The sequence below is a fragment of the Sus scrofa genome, chromosome 6 (genome assembly GCF_000003025.6).
Source record: "Sus scrofa isolate TJ Tabasco breed Duroc chromosome 6, Sscrofa11.1, whole genome shotgun sequence".
NCBI lineage: Eukaryota > Metazoa > Chordata > Mammalia > Artiodactyla > Suidae > Sus > Sus scrofa.
In genome coordinates this window covers 165,592,474-165,614,203 of record NC_010448.4, presented here as the reverse complement: position 1 = coordinate 165,614,203, position 21,730 = coordinate 165,592,474, and the positions used below count along the sequence as shown (strand labels likewise).

Below are 21,730 nucleotides of genomic sequence, written 5' to 3'. Positions count from 1 at the left end.
CGGTGTTGCCGTGAGCTGTGGTGTAGGTCACAGACGTGGCTTGGATCCTGCGTTGCTGTGGCTGTGGTGTAGGCTGGTGGCTACAGCTCCGATTAGACCCCTAGCCTGGGAACCTCCACATGCCGTGGATGTGGCCCTAGAAAAGGCAAAAACCAAAACAAAAAACTGCTTGAAAGAGCTGTCTATATCTTCTTTCACTTCCTTTCCTTTCATTCCTTTTGAACCCATTCCAATCGACTGATTCTCTATAGTTCCTCTGAAACACTTAGGTTAAGGTCATCATTGGCCAAAGCCCAGTGGCCAAACCCAGTCTTCATGTCACTCAACCAGTTGCTTTTATTTATTATTATTATATTTATCATTAGTAGTAGTGTTAGTCTCAGTAGTAGTCTCAGCAGTAGTAGTAGTGTTGAGGCCATGCCTGTTCCCCCGCAGGAATTGAACCCACACCATGGCGGTGACCCAGGCTGCTGCAGTGATAATGCCATATCCTTAACCCAACCTGCTCTGCCACCAGAGAACGCCTTGATTCTTTTCTTTTTCTTTTTTTCTTTTTTGTCTTTTGTCTTTTGAGGGCCACACCCGCGGCATGTGGAGGTTCCCAGGCTAGGGGTTGAATCAGAGCTACAGCTCCCGGCCTACACCACAGCTCACAGCAACAGCAGATCCCTAACCCACTGATCAAGGCCAGGGATTGAACCCACAACCTCGTGGTTCCTGGTCGGATTCGTTTCTGCTGTGCCGTGATGGGAACTCCTGATTGGTTTCTTAACTTCATTTTCCACATTCAGCCCATCGGATGTGATTGGTGATACATTTCGCCTTTCATGAAACCTTGCCGTTAGCTCTGTCACTGCCCTAATGTTAGCCTGTCATCTTTCATTCTTTTTCCCACCACACCTGTGGTATATGGAAGTTCCCAGGCTAGGGGTTAATTCGAGCTGCAGCTGAGGCCTCTGCCATAGCCGAAGCAACACTGGATCCGACCCACATCTTCAACCTCTGCCTGGGCTTGCAGCAACTCTGGATCCTTAACCCACTGAGTGAGGCCAGGGATTGAACCGCATCCTCATGGAGACCATTTGGGTTCTTAACCTGCTGAGACACAGTGGGAACTCTTAGCTTGTCATCTTTCATGGCTTTCTATAACTGTCTCCTGTCTTCCTGCTTCTGCTCTTCTCCTCCTCTCCGCACCCATGATAATTTGCATACAGCAAGATCGAAATCGTCCTTTAAGCTAAAATCAAAGTTTGTCACCCCCTGCTCAAAACCCTGCAGTGGCTTTCCATCACAATCCGTCAAAATCCAAAGTGCTAGTTTTGTCCTGTAAGATTCCGCACGGTCCACCTCTTCGCCTTTGCCAACCTCGTTCTCTTCTATTCCTCTTGGCACCGAGCTCTGGTTACACTGGCTGCCTTCCTGGTCTCCACGTATGTTAAGCACGCTCCTGCGTGAGGACGTTTTAAAAATGATCCTTTGAGGACTTCTCTACTGAGGTGTTCTTTTTCCAGATGCATCCATAGGCTGGCCTCCTGTCCCATTCAGGTCTCTGTTCGGATATCACCTCTTCAGAGAGGCTTCTTTATTTTTGGCTGCGCCTATGGCACACAGAAGTTCCCAGGCCAGGGATGGAACCTGAGCCAGGGCAGTGACAACACTGAGTCAACCACTAGGTCACCAGGGAACTCCTTGTTCAGTGTCTTTAAACTAATACTGGTCATTCCCTTTCCCGCTTTTCAGTCATGTCCTTTATTCACCTGTTACTATCACATATTTGTTGTTTATTGTCATTTCCCACATTAGAATATATGGTTCATGAGGGTAGGAAATTGGGTCGTTTTTTTCCTCACTGCTATATTCCAGCTTCTAGAATTGTGTATAGGAGGTACTAAATAAATACTTCTTGAGTGAATGAGAAGGGTTGGTGTAGTGAATAAGTCATTCTGACCTCAGATTCCAACTCTGTGACCTGTTGCATGTTACTTGAGTTCTCTGAGCTTTAATTATCCCACATGTGTGTGATGGAGATGCTGTCATGCCCAATTTTATAGGGTTGTTGTTAGAATTAATAAATTAATCCATGTAAAGTACTTTTTACAAAGCCTGATAACAATCAGTGCTCAATAATGGTTAATTATCATATTTTATGGTGCATACATAAATGTGTGAGCTTAGAGTTCGTATTTTTCTGTGTTTTCATCTGGTTTTAGAAATAAATGTAATCGAGAAAGATAGGGCTTGATCTTTGATGTGTTGGTGTTATTGAGCTGTTCTTTTACTTTGTTCAGCTTGGAAAGATGGCTTTAATTGGTGCTTTTCCCTTTAGGGAAACTTATGGTTTTCTTTATTAAGTAACTGGCTTAGACGATATTATAGTCTCCCTAGGTTTTAGAATGTAATTAAGAGCAAAATCAGGCCAAGGAAACCACATTTTAAAATTCTGTGATATCATTTTAGTTGTACCAACTTTAATGTAATAAAATACTTCCTGGGGTGAACCTGAGTAGCAGATGCACAAATTCTTTAACCTTTAATTTGTTGGGAGATTAACAAGCCACATAGTTTCTCTGCCTGTATTTCATCAAAGCAGAGGTAATACCGTAATGTCAGACCTTCTAATTTTCATGACTATTACAGGCCTGCAGGAATGCTTTAATGACAACAGAGCTTTCAAATTGTTGGTATTAATTTTTAAAAAGTCTTTAAGTTATTTCAAAGAGGTGATATCAAGATGATTTTTTTCTAGATGACCCCAGGGAATCTGAGTCCTGCCTTTGACCAGTAAGAGAAAGGGACATTTTATTACTAGCTCTCATGTTGGTAGCCTTTTTTATCTGAGAACACTAGTTGCTATAACAAATACATTTGAAAGGACCCAGACTAATGGAAGCGCTACCATTTTCTACACACGGCTTCCAAGGTCCCCTGAGGCGGCAAGTGGGGGATCTTGTGGGAGTGGCTGATGGGCCAGACTTGGAAATGGCTTAATCACTTAGCCCTATTCCGTTGTCAGAATTGAGTCACAAGGCCTAGCGTAGCTGCTGGAGGGCAGGTCTTTTCGATTGTGCCCAGGGGGGAGGTTTGGTCGCTATCCAGCTAGTCCACAGCCCTCCAACCCTGACACAGTCCACACTAGGACTGTGTTGGAAATCCTCTTATTTTGGGTGTAGATCACCTAGAACCTTCATTCTTTAGAGGCCCACAGGGTTTGGGGTAGTTAGTCACTGTTTTGAATGCATGTAAAGGCCTTTTCCCAGGAAGACCTAGGAGATCTGGAAAAGCTTGTTTTCCTCTGTCCATGGCAGACCCCGCTCTCGCAGGTCCTGGTGGCCGGTGAGAGCTGTCTGTAGGAGTTTCTCGCTTTGTCAGTCCAGCCTGTGGAAGAGGAAAAAAGCCACAAGGAAGCCCAGAGAAGCCAGAGAGGAAGGTGACTGGGTTTTAGCTCTTCTTACCTTATTTTATTTTTGACTGCACCTGCAGCATGTGGACGTTTCTGGGCCAAGGACTGAACCCTTGCCACAGCAGTAATGACTCCCAATCCTTTATTGGCTGTGCCACAAGAGAACTCCTTGTTCTCACTTTAGTAGGCTTCTGGAAGGAAGTATGGCCCTTTAGAAAGCCTACCTCTATATATGCTTCGACTTCTTAAATTATGGTAAAATACATTTAACATAAAATTTACGGTTAGTGACATTCAGTGCATTCGGATGTACAACCTTCCCCACCACCTAATTCCAGAACATTTTCATCACTCCAGAAGTCACTCCCCATTTCCTCCTTCCCCTGGTCCCTGGCAACCGCTAACCTGTTTTCTGTCTCTATGGACTGTGGACATTTCATATAAATGAAATCGTATGATATGCGGCCTTTTATGTCTGGCTTTTTTCGTACATGTTTTTGAGATCTGTTCACAGTGTAGCGTGTATCATCATATATCATTCCTTTTTATGGTTGAGTAGTATTCCATTATATGGATATACAGCATTTTGTTTATTCAACTGATGGACATTTGGGTTCTTTATACCTTTTGGAGATTGCGATAGTGCTGCTATGAGCATGTGTGTATAAGTTTTGTTTGTACACCTGTTTTTCAGTTTTTTGTTTCTGTATACAGGAGTGGAATTGCTGGGTCATATGATAATACTCTGTTGAACTTACTGAGGAACTGACAAACTGTTTTCCACAATGAGTGTACCATTCTGACAGTCCCACCGGCAATTTACAGGCTTCCAGCTGTCCCTTACCTGGCTAACACTTGTTATTTGCCAATTTAAAAAAATGTGGTCATTCTACTGGATGTAAATGACATCTCTTTGTGTTTTTTATTTGCATTTCCCTGTAGGTTAATGATGTTGAGCATCTTTTTATTGGTTGTTGACCATTTGCATATCTTCTTCCTAGAAATGTCTATTCCAACCCTTTGCCTTTTTTTTCCTTTCAATTGCAAATAAGATTCTACAGGTTCTGATTTTCCCATCAAGGGGCAGGGCTCAAGTCATCCCTAGGAGAGACTCCTCTGCCAATTTTTAAATTGGGTTGCTTATTGTTGAATTGTAACAGTTCTGTATTTATTCTGAATGCTGGATTCTTATCAGAATGATTTGCATATATTTTCTCCCATTCAGTGGATTGTCTTTCACTTTCTTTGATACACACATTTTAAAATTTTTGATGAAATACAATTTACCTATATTTTTGGTTTGTTGCTTGTGATTTCTCTTACCTAAGAAACCGTTGCTAAATCCATGAACATTTACTCATTTTTTTTTTTTACCCGTTTAATGGTTTTAGCCTTTATATTTAGGTGTTTTATCCTTTTTGAGCTAATTTTAGTATTAATGTGACTAAAAGAGAGAGTAATTTCATGCTTTTGCATGTAAGCATCCTGTTGTCCTTTTTCAAGGTCCTCCAGGTGGTAAGTGATAGAGCCCAAAAGAGCCTTGGCTCTAGAGCCTGTGCTCTTAAAACATTGAAGATGCTTTGGAGTTCCCTGCTGGCTCAGCAGGTAAGGATCTGGCATTGTCACTGCTGCAGCTTGGGTCTCTGCAGCTTGTGGCATGGTTCAGAGTTGGCCTTGGAATTTTTGTATGCTGCCAGCACAGCCAAAAAAAAAAAAAAAAGTTGAAGATGCTTTCATTTTAACTATCAAATTATTTTAGAGAGATAAACTGGGGTTTATAGGTTGGGAATTAAGATTAGTTTCATATTTCTGTGCTTTCATTGGCTTTATGATTTTGTGCAAAACTTCTCTCTTCCCCAGGAGGAAATCACTGTTCTGAAGATGGTGTATATTAAACTATTGCGTTAGTGGAAAAAAAATTCATTACTAAAGATATTTATCCATAAGCAAGATGTGGGAATATTTGCGTTTTTTTTGTTTTTTGTCTTTTTAGGGCCACACCCAAGGCGTATGGAGGTTCCCAAGCTAGGGGTCCAATCACAGCTGTAATCGCTGACCTACACCAGAGCCACGGCAACTCAGGGTCCGAGCCGCCGTGTCTGCGACCTACACCACAGCTCACAGCAACGCCAGATCCTTAACCCACTGAGCGATGCTAGGGATCAAACCCGAGGCCTCATGGATGCTTAGCTGGGTTTGCTAACCTCTGAGCCATGATGGGAACTCCGGAATATTTGCTTTTAAATTTTATATAAATTGTGTGTTATTATGTATATCCTTTTGCTCTCTTACCTTATTTTACTCAACATTGTTTTTGAGAATTATGAGAATTATGTCATGAGTCAGCAAACCTTTTTTTTTTTCTCGTCTTTTTGCCTTTTCCAGGGCTGCTCCTGTGACATATGGAGATTCCCAGGCTAGGGGTCTAATCAGAGCCGTAGCCACTGGCCTATGCTAGAGCCGCAGCAATGAGGGATTCGAGTCGTGTCTGCGACCTACACCACAGCTCATGGCAACGCCGGATCCTTGACCCACTGAGTGGCCAGGGATCAAACCCGCATCCTCATGGATCCTAGTTAGGCTCGTTGCCGCTGAACTACCACAGAAACTCCTGTAGCGTTCCTTTGAATAAATAATTTGTATAATATATAAACAGTTGGGTTATTTCCATTTTCCATATTAGAGGTAAATATCCTTGTGTACATATGCAAGAGTTTCTCTTGCTGGATATTATTACCAGATTACTTTCTACAGTGATTGTATCAATATGTACTTTGACCTGGGATGTTTCCCTCTGTCCTTGCCAACCCTTGGTGTTATCAGGTTATTACTTTTTGTTAATTTGCTGTGTTTAGATGGCATCTCAATGCTTTAAATACATTTCCTTGATTATTAGTGAAGTTAATCTTTGTAGATTTATTGGGGTTTTTTGAAAATTTTTTCTGTGATTTCCTTACTTATGTGCTTTCATGTTTTTATTATAGACTATTTTTACTTTTCTTACTGATGTGAGTTCTTTATCAATGTCATTTAAGTAGACTACAGAGGAGAAGCATACTTTGGTCTAGGTTTGAATTCTCTTAGTAGTTTAGTAGGTTTGAATTTGAAGGAAGATAAGAATGTCTATTTTACAGTGTTGTTTTTGTAGTTAAATCAAGGTTTTATTTATTTATTTATTTATTTATTTATTTATTTATTTTGTCATTTTGCTATTTCTTGGGCCGCTCCCGCTGCATATGGAGGTTCCCAGGCTAGGGGTGCAGTCGGAGCTGTAGCTGCCAGCCTACGCCAGAGCCACAGCAACGCGGGATCCGAGCCGCGTCTGCAACCTACACCACAGCTCACGGCAACGTCGGCTCGTTAACCCACTGAGCAAGGGCAGGGACCGAACCTGCAACTTCATGGTTCCTAGTCGGATTTGTTAACCACTGCGCCACGACGGGAACTCCTAAATCAAGATTTTAAATGACTACTTTCAGTTGGACCTCCCTAAATGTTTGTTCTATGTTTTTATTTTTTGTCACTGTGGTATTTTTATGTGTAGCAAGATATTCCCTTACTTTTGTAGCAGACCCCTAGTTTTGCAGTTTTTCTTTCTTTACTCCTTTTTTCCTATTTAACTTGTTTATTGTAAAATATGATAAGTAGAAAAGCAGTAAAAACAAACGTGTAGTTCAACGAATTATTATAAGATGAAACACCCTCATAACTGTTACCCAGGTGAAGAAAAAGAATTTTGCCAGCCGTTCTCAAAACTCCTCTCCCTGGGCCCCGTTCCAGTTCCAGTCCCCTCCCTCCCTCCAGAGGTAATCGCTCTCCTTACTTAAGTAATCATTTCCTTATATTTCTCTATAAATTTGTATCTAAGACATTTTTAAAAATTTAATTTCATTGGAATATAGTTGGCGGATAATGTATTAGTTTCAGATGTACAGCAAAGTGAATTAATCATACATGTAAATATATCCATTCTTTTTTCCCATATGGGTTATTACAAACTATTGAGTAGGTTTTCCCATGCTCTGCAGTAGGGTCTCATTAAAAATCTTGCCCGTTTTTAATGTCCTTTGTAAGTAATTTATTGATTTATTTAACGGTTAACACATCTACAGTCTTTATTAAGAGTTTGTTGCTTGGTATCTTGCCCATTTTTAAAAACTAGATATGTGGAGTTCCCATTGCAGGTCAGTGGGTTAAGAACCCGGCATAAGATTTGGGTAAGGATGCAGGTTCCATCTCCGGCTTCGCTCAGTGGGTTAAGAATCTGGTGCTGCCGCAAGCTGTGGCTCAGATGCTGCATTGCTGTGGTGTGGCGTAGGCCAGCAGCTGCAGCTCTGATTCGATCCCTAGCCTGAGAAAGGCCCCTAGCAGGTGCGGCCAAAAAAAGGAAAAAGAAAAACCTAGATTTGTTTGTCTCTTTTAATATGTAGGCTTTCCTCCCATCTCTTGCTTTTCTTTAACATTTATGAGTTGAGGATAAACAGCGGGGTCCTTCTGTGTAGCATAGGAACTGTGTCCAGTCTCCTGGGATAGACCGTGATGGAAAGGATTATAAAAAGGAATAGAGGCGTTCCCATCGTGGCTCAGCGGAAACGAATCTGACTGGCATCCATGAGGACGCGGGTTTGATCCCTGGCCTTGCTCAGTGAGTTAAGGATCTGGCGTTGCCGGGAGCTGTGGTGTAGGTCGCAGATGTGGCTTGGATCCCACGTTGCTGTAGCTGCGGTGTAGGCCAGAGGCTACAGTTCTGATTGGACCCCTAGCCTGGGAACCTCTATATGCCACGGGTGTGGCCCTAAAAAGCCAAAAAAAAAAAAAAACCCCAAATTTTATATATATATGTATGTATAACTGAGTCACTTTGCTGTATAGCAGAAATTGGCACAGCATTGTAAATCAACTATACTTTAATTAAAGAACATTAAAAAAAATAAAATTTACATGTTGAAAAACCTTGGGGCATTTGACGTATAGTTTCCCACAGTCTGGATTGCATAGTCATGGTGCATTTCAAAGTGTTTTATGTCCTTTGTATTTCTTGCAAATTATAGCTGGATACAGAGGCTTAATCAGCTTCAGGTTCAGTTCCTTTGGCAAGATTAATGGTGGTAATGCATTCTTTCAACAGGAGGCACATGTCTGCTTTTGCTCTTTGATAGTAGCTGTCGTGGATGCTCCGTGCTGAGACTCACTGATTGGGATTGTGAAGCAGTGATGTAATTCTTTCATTTGTTTTCATTTATTAGGTGGCATAACATTTTAAGGCGATGCTTCTCCTTATCAACAATTTGGTTTCCAGTGGTATAGTTTAGTGTAAGAAAGCCCTTTTATTTACCTAGTTTTTAAGGTAATAAATTGATTCCCTGTCATCGTCAGATGGTGATCAGTTATTTTATTTATTTATTATTTGCTTTTTTTTAGGACTGCACCTGTGGCACATGGAAGTTCCCGGTCTAGGGGTTGAATTGCAGCTACAACCACCAGCCTACACCACAGCCACAGCAATCGGGGATCCAAGCTGATTCTACAACCCATACCACAGCCCACTGCAATGCTGGATCCCCAACCCACCGAACAAGGCCAGGGATTGAACTTACATCCTCATGGATACTAGTCAGATTCATTTGACTGTCCACAAGGGGAACTCAGAGTTTTTTAGTTTTTTTTTTTTCCTGTCTCTTTTTTAGGGCCGCACCTGTGGCATATAGAAGTTCCTAGACTAGGGGTTGAATTGTAGTTGTAGCTGTCAGCCTACACCACAGCCACAGCAACTCGGGATCTGAGCCGTGTCTTTGACCTACATTATAGCTCATGGCAACCCTGGATCCTTAACCCACTGAACGAGGCGAGGGATTGAACCCGTGTCTTCCTGAATATTAGGTTCATTACCACTGAACCATGACGGGAGCTCTGAGTTATCAGTGTGAAGTCATGCATTTAATAAAGGTGTTTGATGGCTCTCAACCCATTTTGGTGTTTGGTGCTTTTTTTTTTAAGTGCTTATTGAAGCTCAAATTGTCCTCTTGTTTTCTGGGAAAAGCTTCTTTAAATTGGTTCCTTAGTTTTTTAAAAAATTTTTAATTTTGCTTTTTTTTAAGGGCCACACCAATGACTTATAGAATTTCCCAGGCTAGGGGTTGAATCTGAGCTGCAGCTGCCAGCCTACACCACAGCCACAACAACATGGGATCCAAGCCTCTTCTACGACCTACACCACAGCTCATGGCAATGCTGCATCCTTTACCCACTGAGTGAGGACAGGGATTGAACCAGCATCCTCATGGATACTAGTTGCATTTGTTTCTGCTGAGCCACAATGGGAATTCCCAGTTCCTTAGTCTTTTTGATCTGATCCTAATAGTTCTGACAGTTTTCTTGCTATCTCTCTTGTCACCCTATTCCAGGCTCATTTTCCACCTTAGACCTGGAATTGCCTGTTTCTTTGAGAATTCCTGGTTTTGGAGTTGCCGTTGTGGCTCAGTGGTTAATGAATCCGACTAGGAACCATGAGGTCGTGGTTCGATCCCTGGCCTTGCTTAGGGGGTTAAGGACCCGGCGTTGCGGTGAGCTGTGGTGTAGGTTGCAGACGTGGCTCGGATCTCGATTTACTGTGGCTGTGATGTAGGCCGGTAGCTACAGCTCCAATTAGACCCCTAGCCTGGGAACTTCCATGTGCCTCGGGTGCGGCCCTAAAAACACAAAACAAACAAACAAACAAATACAACTACCTTGGCAGTTGACAGTGATATTTACTGTACTACAGAATTTTAAAAAACTTAATCTCCCATATGTTACGTTAGTGTCTCCTCTCTTTCATAGCAGGAGTCATGTTCCTAAAGACTCAGGGGATGATAAAATGAGAATATCCAAGAATTACTAGTTTGCTTCATCGTATGTTAACTGTATTACCACCAGTGATGAACGAAAACTGTTAAAGAATGTTTTTGTATATGCCATTTTCACCTTCCTCCTCATTTTGTGGTTGACCTGTATCTACACTGTCAGATTATATGGCTTTGTATGCTATATTCTTTCTCTTTTAATTTACATGTATTTATAATTCTTTAAATGACTACATATTTACTGCTAATCACCATGTTGATATTTACTTATTTATTTATTTATTTTAAATTGGCATATGGAGGTTCCCAGGCTAGGGGTCAGTTGGAGCTGCAGATGCTGGCCTACACTCATAGGCACAGCATCGTAAGATCCGAGCCTTGTCTGTGACCTACACCACTGAGTGAGGCCAGGGATCAAACCCAGGGATCGAAACTGTATCCTCGTGTTACTAGTCAGATTTGTTTCTGCTGTGCCATAATGGGAACTCTCTCTAGTTTTTTAAAAAATTGATGTATAGTTGGTTTACAGTGTTGTGTTAGTTTCTGGTACATAGCAAAGTGATTCAAGGTCATATTGTCTAGCTTAGGAAACTGTATTCAATATCTTGTAATACCCTATAATGGAAAAGAATTGGAAAAAGAATGAATATATATTTATGTGTGAATCTATTTGTGTCTATATATTCTGGACTCCATATTGCTAATGCAAATTTGGTGTTCGTCTGATTCGGGATCCCTGTATATGATGGTCTAATCAGAGCTGTAGGCACCAGCCTACGCCAGAGCCACAGCAACACGGGATCCGAGCCGTGTCTGCAAACTACACCACAGCTCACCGCAACGCCGGATCCTTAACCCACTGAGCAAGGCCAGGGACCCAACCCGCAACCTCATGGGTCCTAGTCGGATTCATTAACCACTGCGCCACGACAGGAACTCCTGTATAGTTTTTTTTAAAATGGTTGCACCTGTAGCAGTTGGGCCAGGGATTAAATATGAGCTTCAGCTGTGACCTACACCACAGCAATGCTGGGCCCTTTAACCCACTGTACTGGGCCAGGGATTGAACCCAGGCCTCTGTGGAGACCCGAACCACTGCAGTTGGATTCTTAACACACTGCACCACAGTGGGAACTCCTAGACTGTATGGTTTTAATTGTCTTGTCTTCAAGATTGCTGATTCTGTCTTTGCCTGCTCAAATCTGCTATTGAACCCCCTACTGAGTTTTTAAATTTACGTGTTGGTCTTTTTATCTCCAGAATTTCTGTTTGGTTCCTCCTTATAATTTCTGTCCTTTTGTTGATAGTCTTATTTTGTTCATGCGTTTCTTGATTTTCTTTAATTCTTGGTCCATGTTTTCCTTTACTGATATGAGCATATTTAAGACAATGGATTTAAGTTTACTGCTAAGTCCAGTGTTGGCCTTCCTCTATTAACATGTTTGGATTCTTTGAGTGGGCTGTACTTTCTTATTTCTGTGTCTTGTGATTTTTTGAATTTTATTTGTTTGTGAAAAGTAGATGTTTGAATATTGGTAATTCTAGAATATAGCTTTTCCTTTTTCCCCAGGGTTTGCTGTTTTTTGATTATTGAAGGCTGTAGTTGTCCATTTACCTAGTGAGTTTTCCCAGCCTTTTAGGGGAAACTACTTCTTACTGTGTGTGGTACTGAAGCCTCTGTTCCTTAGCTTGGGTTTTGATGAAGATTTCCTAGATTACCAGGAGCTAAACAGACAAACAGACACATCTCCCAGTCTTTGCAGGTAGACTTTGTGCCCTCCTTCCACCCTTAACGAGACTTGTACTGAGTCTAGGGATCAGTGGCTGAAAGTTTAAAGCTTAAAATCCTTTCAGGTCTTCCCCAGCATACATTTTTGTTGTAGCCTTTCTCAATTACCATCTATACACAGGTGTTTTGACTGCCCTAATCTTCCAAGAAACCTCTCCCTTGCCTCCCAGACCTCAGGCAGTCTGTTGAGTGTCTCACTGGTAATCTTTTGCCTCAGTGGCTGTGGGTGTTTGGATCGCCTTACAGCATGTTTACGCAGTGCTTACTGCTTTTCCATCTTGAATCGCTCCTGAGTTAGGTGAGATAGAAAGGAGTGCCTTACGGCAGTCCTTTAGTAGCCCCTAGACAAGTTAGAACAGACATAGACAGTAATTTGCAAATAAGGTTTATTCTACTGCTTCTGGAACAGGGACCAGGGTCCCACACTGGACACCAGCTGGTGTCTTCAAGACTGCCTCCACATCAAGGAGTGAGTAGGGCAAGGGCAAGTAAAATGCCGCAAAGCTTTCTTTCCTGTTGACTTATTTTTTTTGGCCATGCCCGTAGCATGCAAGAGTTCCTGGGCTAGGGATTGAACCCGTACCACAGTAGTGACCCAAACCAAAACAGTGACAATGCTGGATCATTAACCTGCTGTGCCACCAGGGAACTCCCTTAAGCTCTCAGTCTTTCTCTCTTTTTTTAATGCTGCACCTGTGGCACGTGGAAGTTCCCAGGCCAGGAATTGAATCCCAGCTGTGGATCCTTTAACCCACTGCGCTGGGCTGGGCTGGGACTCAAACCTACACCTCCTCAGTGACCTGAGCTACTCCAGTCTGATTCTTAATTCATTGTGCCACGGCAAGAACTCCAAGATTCAGCATGCTCTTTGTTGCTGTAAACCTTTGACTGTTTTCCAGAGTCTGACAAAGGTGATTCAGTTTCTGCTTGTTTTTCAGTGTTTCTGAGGTGGAATGTTAGCTTGAGGTGTGTACCTCACCATTCTGCTGGTGTTGCCTTGCACTTGATTGTAGTGTTTGTTGCCCTGACGGTAAGTGAGGTCGAGGATGGTCATGCTCATTTGCGCTGTTTGCCGCCTCTTTGCTGAAATGTGTGTTCAGGGGTTTTTTGGTTCATGTGTTTTCATTGGCTTCTGTGTTTTCTTACTGAATTGGGAAAGATCTTTATGTATATTGAATGCCAGTCCTTTCACAGATGTGATGTGCAAGTATTTTTCCTCTTGTGTGATTTGTTTTCTTTTTTTTTTTTTTTTTTTTTTTTTTTTTTTTTTCTTTATTTGTTTTCATTTTTAACAGTTTTTTTTTTTTATTTTTTTTTATTTTTTTTTTTTTTTTTTTAAGGCCACTCTCATGGAGGTTCCCAGGCTAGGAGTTGAATCAGAGCTGTGACTGCCAGCGTACACCACAGCTCGGCAACTTGGGATCCAAGCTATGTCTATGACCTACACCGCAGTTCACAGATCCTTAACCCACTGAGCAAGGCGAGGGATTGAACCCTCATCCTCATGGATACTAGTTGGGTTTGTTAACCCCTGAGCCACGACGGGAACTCCAATAGTATCTTTTATAGAGTAGTTGTTTTTAAGTTTGATGAAGTCTAATTTAGAAATTTGCTTTTTTAAAACTTGTGCTTTGTCTCTTATCTAACTAAAATTATAAAAATTTACTCTTGTATTTTCATCTGAAGTTTTATACTTTTTTTTTTTGTCTTTTGTCTTTTTAGGGCCACACCCGTGGCATATGGAGGTTCCCAGGCTAGGGGTCTAATCGGTGCTGAGGTTGCCAGCCTGTGCCACAGCCACAGCAACACCAGATCCGAGCCAAGTCTGTGACATACACCACAGCTCACGGCAATGCCGGATCCTTAATCCATTGAGCGAGACCAGGGATTGAACCCTCAACCTCATGGTTCCTAGTTGGATTCGTTTCTGCTGTGCCGTGACGGGAACTCCTGAAGTTTTATACTTTTTTTGGCCGTGCCCATGGCATGCAGAAGGGCTCAGACCTGTGCCACAGCAGTGACCTGAGCCATAGCAGTGACAGTCCTGGATCCTTAACTGCTAGGCCACCAGGGAACTCCATGAAACTTTATACTTTTAGGTTTTGTAGTTAGACTTATGATCTATTTGGAGTTAATTTTTGTATATGTTGTCTCTAATGTATTTAAGGCATGGTCAAGGTTCAATTTTTTTTTTTTTTTTTTTTAGTTTTCTTGCTGCCCCTGTGGCATGTGGAAGTTCCCTGGCTAGGGATCGAACCTGTACCACAGCAGCTACCCGAGCTGTGCCGCAGGGGAACTCCAAGCAAAAGCTTTTAGATAGGGCTTAAGAGAATGCGCTTTGATTAGTGTGGCACCCGAGTCTGACTCTTGGCAGGGTGGGTCAGGAAAAGCCTTCCATAGGTTATGGAATTTGTTTCATCTATTGGATTACCAGTCATATAGGATAAGACAGCTTTTCTTGAGAGGCCTGGTTTTTAGCGTGATGGACAGGTTTTTAGAGTGTAGACTTCTGTTTTCAGCCGCGAGTCCTTTACTTCTAATCCTGTCCTTAACAGCATGATAAGTATAAGCACAGCACTAACCTTGGGGCTGGAGTGAGCCCGCGATTTGCTTGGGCCTTGTGGAGGCGGGAGATGAATGGTTCTGACCAAGAGAGGGAAAAGCCACAGCGCTGAATTAGAAGAGAGCTATAAGTTCTTAGAATTGGAAGGCGTATGTAGAGATTTTGTAGTCAATTTTCAACTTTTTTTTAATAGTTGAAATTTACATGTCATATGTTAGATATTATTACAGTGTTGCTGCAATAGATAAATACAGGTTATGTGTAATTCCTGTCATGTAAGCTGTAATTCTGCTTTTAAAAAAAAAAATCTCACTTAGGAAAGAATGTTGTGGAGTTCCCACTGTGGCTCAACGGTAACGAACCCAACTAGTATCCAGGAGGATGCAGGTTCGATCCCTGGCTTCACTTAGTGGGTTAAGGATCGGGCATTGTGGTGAGTCGTGGTGTAGGTCACAGACTCAATTCGGATCCCATGTTGCTGGGGCTGTGGCATAGGCTGGCCACAGCTCCGATTGGACCCCCAGCCTGAGAACTTCCATATGTTGCACATGCGGCCCTTAAAAAGCAAAAAGCAAGAGTGTTGTACGTGAACTGACTTTATTGTAGTTTTTACCGGGAACCTACTTTCATTAATTAAGAAAGTAAACCAATTGCAAACTTGAGTACTTTAAATCAATTTCAATAATTTGTGACACAGTCCTCACGATTGATCCACTCACCTCTGTGTCAGGGCATTATATTAAAGGTATTTTATTTAGTCTGGTGGTTCTCAAACTTTAGTGTGCTTCACAGTCACTTAGAGGGCTTGTTAAAACAGATATTGCTGGCCCCCCGCCCAGAATTTCTGATTTAGGAGATCTAGGGTGAGGCCTGAGAATGTGCGTTTCTAACAAGTTCGCAGGTGGTTCTGCTGCTTCTGGTCTGGGGACCACATTTTGAGGCCGATTTTTACCTTATTTCTATGGGCACAGTCCATTCCTTTTAAGATGGCCCATTTAGTGTTAGGTCTTCCTATAATCAAACCTACTTCTCCTTCTGTTTGTTTTTCTTTCATCTTTTTTTTTTTTTTCCCCCTGTCTTTTGAGGGCTGCCCCCATGGCATATGGAGGTTCCCAGTCTAGGGGTCTAATCGAAGCCACAGCTGCTGGCCTATACCACAGCAATGCCAGATCCGAGCCACGTCTGCAACCTACACCACAGCTCATGGTAACGCCAGATCCTTAACCCTCGGAGTGAGGCCCGGGATCGAACCCGGAACCTCATGGTTCCTGGTTGGATTCGTTTCCGCTGCGCCATGACGGGAACTCCTCCTTCTGTTTGTTTTATCCAGTTGTTCCTGTTCTGGCTTTTGAAGTAAGACGTTTACTCTCCTGTAGCAGGGGGGATAAAACCTCATGGAGTTGAAGAGAGTTATTCATGTCTCCTTTGTTTTTCTTTCTTTCATATTAAACGTTTATAGTTCCCCTAATAGTTATTGGAAAAGTACTGTAATTTTTAGTTATGCTCCTATTGCCATAATAGTGTGTTATTTGTAAGCTTGTTTCTGCTACATTCTCTGGCTTAACGAGCACAGCACCCAAGCTGGAAATCTGGAAGTCAGCCTGGTCTCCCTCTCCTCCTTGACTCCCTATTTCACCGAAGAATCATTTGGTTGTAGAAATGATAGAAACCAGACAGAAATTTGATCCAGTTTAAGCAGAAGGGAAGAAGAGCTTATTCTCAGGGTACAGTGGTATCCCACTGAACCTGAGAACATGCAGTTTGGCTGGACCTTGTAAGTGACTAGAAGTGGTAGCTAGAGAACTGTAAGAAGTGAGGTTAGTTTTGGAGTTCCTGTCGTGGCTAAGCGGGAACGAACCCGACTAGTGTCCCTGAAGATGCGAGTTCAATCCCTGGCCTCGCTCAGTGGGTTAAGGATCTGGCGTTGTTATGAGCTGTGGTGTAGGTCACAGATGTGGCTTGGATCCCTGTTGCTGTGGCTGTGGTGTAGGCTGCAGCTCTGATGCACCCCCTGGCCTGGGAACTTCCATGTACTGCGAGGGCAGCCCTAAAAAGGCAAAAAAAAAAAAAAAAAAAAAAAAGTTGGAAAGTTGGAAAGGAAGTCCCTCTTCCCATGCCCTTTTTCTTTCTCGCTTGGATTCTATGTGATTTTGTCTTATTTACTTCATTCTTTTGTCTTTCAGTGAATTCTTTGGTCAATTCAATTGTGTTCTGTTGTTTTAAAAAGTCCAGTCTAGGAGTTCCCTGGTGGCCGAGTGGTTAAGGATTCAGCATTGTCACTGCTGGCTCGGGTTTGATCCCTTGCCTAGGAACTTCCACATGCCATGGGTGCAGCCAAAATAAATAACTAAATAAAATTAAAAGCGGCTCAGTGGGTTAAGAACCTGGCTAGTATCCATGAGGATGCAGGCTTGATCCCTGGCCTCGCTCAGTGGGTTAAAGAATCCTTGTTGCTGCAAGCTGAGGCATAGGTCTCAGATGTGGCTTGCATCTGGCATTGCTGTGGCTGTGGTGTAGGCTGGCAGTTGCAGCTCCAGTCTGATCCCTAGCCTGGGAACCTCCATATGCCCCAGGTGTGGCCCTAAAAAAAGTCCAGTCTAGCTGAGCAAAAGAAGCAAGACGCACAGCAGTTCATACAGAGTGATTCCACATGTAATCGATTCCTTTGGAATCCCAGACAGTAGTTACCCTGGAGGAGAAAGGAGTGACTAGGGGAGCACAGGGGCTTTCTGGAGTTGTGTCACGGTTACGTCTTTTTTTTTTTTTTTTAATTTTGATGCTGGTTACATACATGGATGTGTTTAACTCAGGAAAACTCATTGAATTATATGCTTAGCTGTATGTACTTTTCTGAAATGAAGAATATACCTCAGTAAAAGTAAAAAAGTCGTCCTTGCTTAAAAGCTAAATTTCATTTCCAATTTAATTTGTGTTTCCTTCCCTTTGCAAAGTTTTGACAGGAGAGACATGGAATAAGAAGGGGCATGATCTGGGGTTCTTATGTGGCTCAATGGGTTAAGGATCTGGTGTTGTCACTGCAGGGGCTCAGGCTGCTGCTGTGGTGCTGGTTTGATCCCTGGCCCAGGAACTTCCGCATGCCGTGGTTGGGGCCAAAAAACCCAACAACAAAACCCCAACAAAGCAGAGAGAAGGGGGCATGATCTGCTTCCATTTCCCTTTCCTCCTTTTCCGACTTCTTTTCTTTGGTATTTGTGATAGGGAATAGGGAGATTGATAAGGATTTGGCTCTGTTTTAATTGGTGCTGATCTAGCCGTCTGTTGGCTGTTGCTCCTTTTATGGCTATGGTTAATTGTTCGTCCGTATAGGGTGGCAGGCATCCAGATGCTGGCTCTGTCGTGTAGCTCATTTGTAAGCTGTTTTGGGATGTTTCCCTCCAGATTGCCCTCCTATAGAGTATTCCTGATACCCTACAAGACCTCCTCACCCCCCTTCACCCACAGCTTCTTGCTGGGGTGTCGCTTCTCTGAATGGCCACCCGTATTTGGTGGGTTACCAGCATTAGCGCCTGGTTTTGACATTATTTCTCCTTGATGCGCAGGTACGATTTCATTCTTGAATATGAGCTGTTCCCTGGCTGCCTCCTCTTTTTGCATTAACTGTGGCTTCCAGTTCCCTTTCTCCCCGTGCTCCCTTAACAACTGCCTGGACGTGTCGGTTGCTTTCATGGCACAGTGCCCCTTTATCCTTTTATTCGTTTACTACCTTTGCAGTTGTTTATTTTTTTAATCAAATTTACTCTCCTTATCCTTGGGCATTTGTAAATTACATTCTGGATAAGCCACCACCCATCAGTATTGTACTCTGCTATGTGTGAACCAGTCATAGTATATGAACCTAGAGGCTGTCGTAAAAAATAATTTCTCAAGGAGGTAGGCATTTTTCTTTCTTTCTGTTTTTTTTTTTTTTTTTTAGGGGGGGCTGTCTTTTTAGGGCCACACCCACTGCATACAGAGGGTCCCAGGCTAGGGGTCAAATCAGAGCCATAGCTACCGGCCTACACCATAGCCACAGCAATACAGGATCTGAGCCACGTCTGTGACCTACACCACACCTCATGGCAATGCTGGATCCTTAAGCCACTGAGAGAGGCCAGGGATCAAACCCATGTCCTCATGGATACTAGCTGGGTTCATTACTGCTGAGCCATGGTGGGAACTCCGGCATTTTTCCATTTATTCTCCCCTCTATGGCTTTTCGTGTTCCTGTGATACCAGTTGCTTGGGTCTCTTTTTTTCAAATGGCAGATAGCAGGTTTCACTTTAGTTATTTCTCCTTATGCTTCTCATTTTTTCTTTGTACTGTCCAGGTCTCTTTGATGTGCTGCTCATCTTTGTTGTAGCTCCCTTCATTGAAATACACAAAATAGACCTCATTTACCTTATTTTTCTTCAGCATATTTTCTCATTTAATGCTTCTGATTAGCTGGGTGTTTGCATCAGAGTGTTTGCATCTTGGGAGTTCCTGTTGTGGCTCACCTGTAACAAGCCGAACTAGTGTCTGTGATGACATGGGTTTGATCCCTGGCTTCACTCAGCGGGTTAAGTATCCAGCTTTGCGGGGAGCAGTGATGTAGACTGTAGTTGTGGCTTGGATCTGGCGTTGCTGGGGCTGTGGCGTGGCCGGCAGCTGCAGCTCAGAATTGACCCCCAGCTTGGGAACTTCCGTATGCCTGGGGTTCAGCCCTCAAAACAAACAAACAAACAAGCAATAGACAAGTTTGCATCTTGATGATGTTTACCGAGGAGGAAATGACTTTGGGATGAGTCGGGATGGGCTAGACTAAAGTAAAGACAAAGGGGAGACACTGTCAGTGCTTCCTATTGTCTGTATTTTCTCCATTGTGCTATTATACTTTTTCATTGGAAAACGTGTATTTAGCTCCTATTATAGACATATAAAGAAAGCTGTTAGTTTTATTTTAGCCTTAATTGAATGTCAGAAGTATTTCTAACTTTGTATAATAGGGAAAGGTATGTCTATTATTTGTGATTTTTAAGGAGTTAAAATATGCTTTTCTTTACTGAATGTAGGAAGAATGTGAATAAAAGGAGAAAATCAAATAAATGAACATCAGTTGGGAGTTCCCACTGTGGTGGCTTGGAAACAGTCTGACTAGTATCCATGAGGACATGGGTTTGATCCCTGGCCTTGCTCAGTGGGTTAAGGATCCAGCATTGCCATGAGCTGTGGTGTAGGTGACAGACGCAGCTCAGATCCCGTGGTGCTGTGGCTGTGGTGTAGGCCGGCAGCTGTAGCTCTGATTTGACCCCTAGCCTGGGAATTTCCACAGGCCACAAGTGAGGCCCTAAAAAGCAAAAAATAAATAAATAAATAAAAAATTAAAAAAAAATCTGTAGATACGTACTTAGCATGAATAACACATCCTGTCAGAATACCCTCTTGTGTCACCTTGTACATCTCACCACCTGTTTTTGCTGTGGCATTTTACGGTGAGTGTCCCACAGCACTCCCTGCCTACCCGCAGGGCTCTTCCTAAGAAGTAGGTTTCTAGCTTTAGCTGTTAAACAGGAAATACCTCCAATGCGGGCACGTTTCAGCTGTAATGAGTGTTACAGAGATGTTTAATTAAAGTCCTTGCACTTTCAGAAGAGACATGGAAGACGTAGCTTTTGCTTTTTTCTCTTTGCAGGACGTGGTAGCCGGACTCAGCCCCCTGCTCTTCAGGAAGCTCAGTAATCCCGACATAGTTTCATCCACTGGCAAAGCGAAACTTCAGCGACAGCTCAGTCAGGATGACTGCAAGTTACGGAGAGGAAGCCTGGCCAGTTCTTTGTCAGGTAGCTACCTAATTGTGCTTTTGAAGAGCTGTGGGACTGTGCTGTCCATACTGAAGGGAGTGTCAGCTGCCTTGGCGCTTTGACAGCTTCTGGGGGGTGGTCTTGTGAGGAACACCCTTGGAGAAGGCTCTCCTCCTTGACTGCTTCCTCGGCCTCTCGGGGAGCTCACCTCTGAGCTGCTCGATGGTTCCCGGTTGACTGTTACCACTGGTTATTCCCTTTTAATACATTTTTTTTGTCCTCTGCTCACTTCTGTAGACTTTACAAACTTGGCTTCGTTTGAGTTCCTTTTTTCTCCTATTTCCAAAACCCGTTCGAGTCCATAGGGCCTCCCCACCTCCTCCACAGAAAAGTCTTAAAAAATTCAAGGGGGAAAAGTTAACACAAGGAAGCCACGTCTAAATAGGAAGCGATGAGGGGAGTTCCCGATGTGGCTCAGTGGAATTGAGGCTGACTGGTGTTCATGAGGATGCAGGTTTGATCGCTGGCCTCGCTCAGCGGGTTAAGGATCTCGAATTGCCATGAGCTGCGGTGTAGGTGCAGACACGGCTCGGATCCCGTGTTGCTGTGGCTGTGGTGTAGGCCGGCGGCTACTGTTCTGACTGGACCCCTAGCCTGGGAACCTCCATATGTCGTGGGTGTGGCCCTAAAAAAAAAAAAGAGCAAAAAAAAAAAAAAAAGGGAAGCAATTAAAATGTGGTATAGTTTTTTTATTTTTATTTTTATTTTTTTGTCTTTTGTTTTTTCTTTGTACTGCAATGTCGTGACTTACACTACTGCTCACGGCAACACTGGATGAGGCCAGGAATTGAACCCATGCATCCTAGTCGGATTCGTTACTGCTGAGCTACAATGGGAACTCCAGAGCTGTTATTTGTTTAATTGTTTTTTTCCATAGAATTCTGCTCTTTTTCTTTCTTTTTTTTTTTTTGGTCTTTTTGTCTTTTCTTGGGCTGCCCCCCAAGGCATATGGAGGTTCCCAGGCTAGGGGTCAATTTAGGGCTGTGGCCGCCAGCCTTCGCCAGAGCCACAGCAACATGGGATCCAAGCTGAGCCTACAACCTACACCACAGCTCACGGCAACGCTGGATTCTCAACCCACTGAGCGAGGCCAGGGATCGAACCCGCAACCTCGTGGTTCCTAGTCGGATTCGTCAACCACTGAGCCACGACGGGAGCGCCGAGAATCCATTGCTTTTCTCTGAGATGCTAAATCTCTCCTGTCCTGTGAGATAATGTCTGGCTACTTGGGTGACACTAGGTGGAAGTGGGCTTGTGTTTGACCTTCGGTCTGTAGATTTTTAGTGACTCTGATT

At 43.1% G+C, this 21,730-nt stretch overlaps 1 protein-coding gene across 1 annotated transcript in view; it reads left to right on the top strand.

The window, feature by feature from the left end:
- MAST2 (microtubule associated serine/threonine kinase 2) overlaps positions 1 to 21,730 on the top strand; it is a 213,154-nt gene that overhangs the window by 5,826 nt on the left and 185,598 nt on the right. The window contains 1 exon segment of the mRNA XM_021096724.1: positions 20,267 to 20,414. Coding sequence (XP_020952383.1) covers positions 20,267 to 20,414 — 148 coding nt within the window.